Source organism: Setaria viridis, chromosome 1 (assembly GCF_005286985.2).
Source record: "Setaria viridis chromosome 1, Setaria_viridis_v4.0, whole genome shotgun sequence".
NCBI lineage: Eukaryota > Viridiplantae > Streptophyta > Magnoliopsida > Poales > Poaceae > Setaria > Setaria viridis.
In genome coordinates, this window is record NC_048263.2 from 12,986,904 (window position 1) to 12,990,418 (window position 3,515).

The 3,515-nt window shown below is 55.8% G+C and overlaps 1 protein-coding gene across 1 annotated transcript; it reads right to left on the bottom strand.

Annotated features, from left to right (window-relative positions):
• Window positions 1-253: 253 nt before the first annotated feature.
• LOC117833475 (premnaspirodiene oxygenase) lies at window positions 254-2,443 on the bottom strand. Its single transcript, XM_034712985.2, has 3 exons — window positions 1,800-2,443; window positions 1,254-1,694; window positions 254-1,169 (listed from the first exon to the last, which is right to left on the bottom strand). Exons 1-3 carry the CDS (start codon window positions 2,253-2,255, stop codon window positions 537-539), a joined length of 1,530 nt encoding a protein of 509 aa, XP_034568876.1. The 5' UTR covers window positions 2,256-2,443; the 3' UTR covers window positions 254-536.
• Window positions 2,444-3,515: the final 1,072 nt, after the last annotated feature.

Consider the following 3,515-nt stretch of genomic DNA (forward strand, 5'->3'; position numbering starts at 1 on the left):
ATATACTCTCCAGTCTCCAATATGATGTAGCAAAACTTGTGAACATAAAGCAAAACGATCGCATTTAACCAATTAATGGTTTCAAAATTTCAACGCCTCCGATAAATTTTGACCGAAACTTTTAGCAAAATCGCGAATTGTGTTAATTTCTCCGGGGAACGAAATTCTAGCCAAACCAAAAGAGAGAACCTGTGTTCACAATGCAGCCAGAATGCGGGGATACATATTACATCTTTGTTCAGTTCAGGTGAATTATTGGCCACACCACAAGAGGCCTCAATTATTTTGGGTCGCATAATGTCGCGATACATACCAGTACAAACTTAAACGCAGCACACACCCCACAATGTGCAGCATATACACGTAACACACCATATACAGTATAGAATACTTGCAGCGCGGACAGATACGGCGATGCGTACAGCATACATGTACATATACGGAGCTCGGGCGGCACGTGGCCAGCACGAGGCCGGGCGGTAGCGCCTGTTTGCATGCATGCAACCTACGCGGCGAGATGTCCTCCTCGACCAAGGCTACTTCGTTGAGACAGCGACCACCGGAACGAACGGGGTGGCGCACAGCATCAGCGGCGAGCGGCGGCGCACGCCGAGGCCGGGCGCCTCCTCCATGTCGACCTCGGCTACCCCCTCCGGCAGCGACCAGTCGAAGTGGTAGAGCATCCCGACGAGCGCGAGCTCCATGCTGGCGAGCCCATAGTTGAAGCCGGGGCACATCCTCCGCCCCGAGCCGAACGGCAGGAACTCGTAGCTGCTGCCCATGAAGTCGACGCCGCCATCCTCGAACCGCTCCGGCTTGAACTCCTCGGCGTCGTCCCAGTACTTGGGGTCCCGGCCGATGGCGAATGCGTTGATGACGACGCGGGACTTGGCCGGGATCGTGTACCCGTCGAGCTCGCAGGGCTCGATGCTCTCTCGGGGTACCAGCAGCGGCGCCGGCGGGTGCAGCCGCAGCGCCTCCTTGATAACCAGCTTCAGGTAGCGGAGGTTGCTCGCCTGCAGGTCGGCCTCCGTCACCACTGACTTCCCATGGAACGCCTCCCGGATCTGGCCCTGCAGCTTCTTCATCACCGACGGGTTCCGCATCAGCTCCGACATCCCCCACTCCATTGCCGACGCCGACGTCCCCGTCCCGCCGGCGAACATGTCCTGCGTGTGTACTCTGGCTCAATGGCACAGACCTATCGATCGAGCTATGAGACTAGGGGCAAGGAAATGCTAGGGCATATATACCAGTATGATGGCCTTGATTCTGCTGTTGTTGAGGTGGAAGCCGAAGCCACCTTTCTCCTGCAGGCCGATGAGCACGTCGACGAGGTTTTCCTCGGCGTTCTCAGCGCCGCTCTTGACCTTCTCGTCGAGGATGGCCTTCCTCTCGTCGATGATCTCCTGCAGGATGGAGTCCACCGTCCTGTGGATGTCCTGGAGGCTGCGCTTCATGCCCGTGATCTTGGCCAGCACGGTGGTCCACGTCGGGAACAGGTCCGGGATGCTGAAGCCGCTCGACAGCCCGACGCCGGCCTTGATGGCCGCCATGAACTCCGGCGCGTTCTTCCGCTTCTTGCCGAACGCCGCCCGCGACACGATGCTGTTGGTCAGGCTGTGGAACATCACGCTCAGGTTCACCGGCGCTGACGGCCCCGCCGCGCGGATCTCCGCCAGCTTCAGCGCCACCTGTATTAGTACAAAGTCCGTCACGTCAACAGTCTTTATTTGTCATGTTTGTGTTATTAACTGTTCAGGAGAGTTGCCATGGACGGCGCCCGGCGTTGCGCTCACCTCGTCCTCCCTGATGTGGCGGAAGGAGAGCACGCGCTTGGGGCTGAGGATCTCGGCGGCGCAGAGTTGTCGGAGCTTGCGCCAGTAGTCGCCGGAGGGGGAGAAGAGGATGTCGGCCCAGTCGTACCCGACGATCTCGCCAGCGAGGAGCTTGGGCCGGGTGGCGAAGTTGGTGTCGTGGGTCTTGAGCACCGCGCGCGCCGTCTCCTTGGACGAGGCCACCACGAGCGGCGTCTCCCCGAGCCGCAGCATCATGAGCGGGCCGTGCGCGGCGGCCAGGTCCCGGAGCGCGCGGTGGGGCAGCACGTTCACGAGGTGGTGCATGCTGCCGATCACCGGCAGCTTCCACGGCCCCGGCGGCAGCCGCGGCCTCGGCCTCAGGGCGAGCTTCACGAGCTGGAGCAGCGCGACGGCGGCCACGGAGAGGAGGAGCGACTGGTAGAAGTAGTCGTCCATGACCGCTGCAGAAGGTTTGCTAGTAGCTAGCTGCTGAGTTTGCTTGCTGTGTGAGTGTGTGGACTGTGGTTGATGGTTCACTGCCTTGGTTTGGGCTCGTATATATAGCGCAAGTAAGTAGGGCACCGGCCATATGCATGCATTATTGCCCCCATGTCGTCACGATGGTGACGCAAACTCTCTCGTCAAGGTCCGAGCTTTACTTGAACATGGAGCATCGATCATGTGTTCACACGCACTACCCTGCAGGCTGGAGGCCAGCGGTCTCGTACGTGAATAACGTGTGTGTTGGTGCCTAATGGAAACAATTTTTGCTAAGCAGAGTACACGTATGTGTCCGTAGGATGGCAAGTGTGACTATTCCATCCATCACCGATCTCTGCATGTGATGGCAATCTCCTGTTGATCCCGGAGGGAGAAAAGAAAAGCGACCCAGAGACTGCTGACTGATGATCGTAGAAGGCGGAAACGACAGTACAGACAGGACCACTGACATCTCGATTGCATTGGTTTCCTGACCAATTGACGATCGATCATCAGGCCATCGATCGTACGCATGTGAGTGTGACGAACATGCTGTGCAGTAGATTGTTTGCTACCTTTACGCATGATACACATGTTCCTACTGGCACGGGTCGGGAGGTAGTCACTACGGGATTCAGGTCGTCTGCCGTGTCACTCGACAAAGGTCTAAAAATACTCGGCAACATTATTTACCGAGTGTTGCGCTTAATAACCGACACTCGGGAAAAATCTTACCAGCAAACAATCTTTACCGAGTGTTTTTTGTCGAACACTTGACAAAACTTTTACCGAGTGCGAAAAAACACTCAGCAAATATTTTTTAAAAAAATTAAAAAAAACAAAGATGCCGGCAAGCTCATCGCCACTCGGTAAATAAAAAAGCACTCCACAAATTAAAGATTTCCGGTAGTAAGTGATGGAAGCCGTACACGTACGCCCCGATGGCGCGGCCTGATCAGCCAAGACGCCTCACCGTGTTGCGGTGGATTGGAGGATAATCCTAAACATTACTGCGTGCTCGCTACGACGTTAGCGTGTCAAACGTGACCCGTCGACGTGTATTACGTACCTACCACCTTGTGTCATATACAAGTATACTGCTATTTGATTATGTGACTAGTACTCGGTCGGTCTTCAACACTTTGGGCTAACTCTAGCTAGCTACTGGTCGCGTTTACTAATTACATAATTTTGCATGCTACGGGGATCGATGTGGTGGGCATGTGATGACGGACT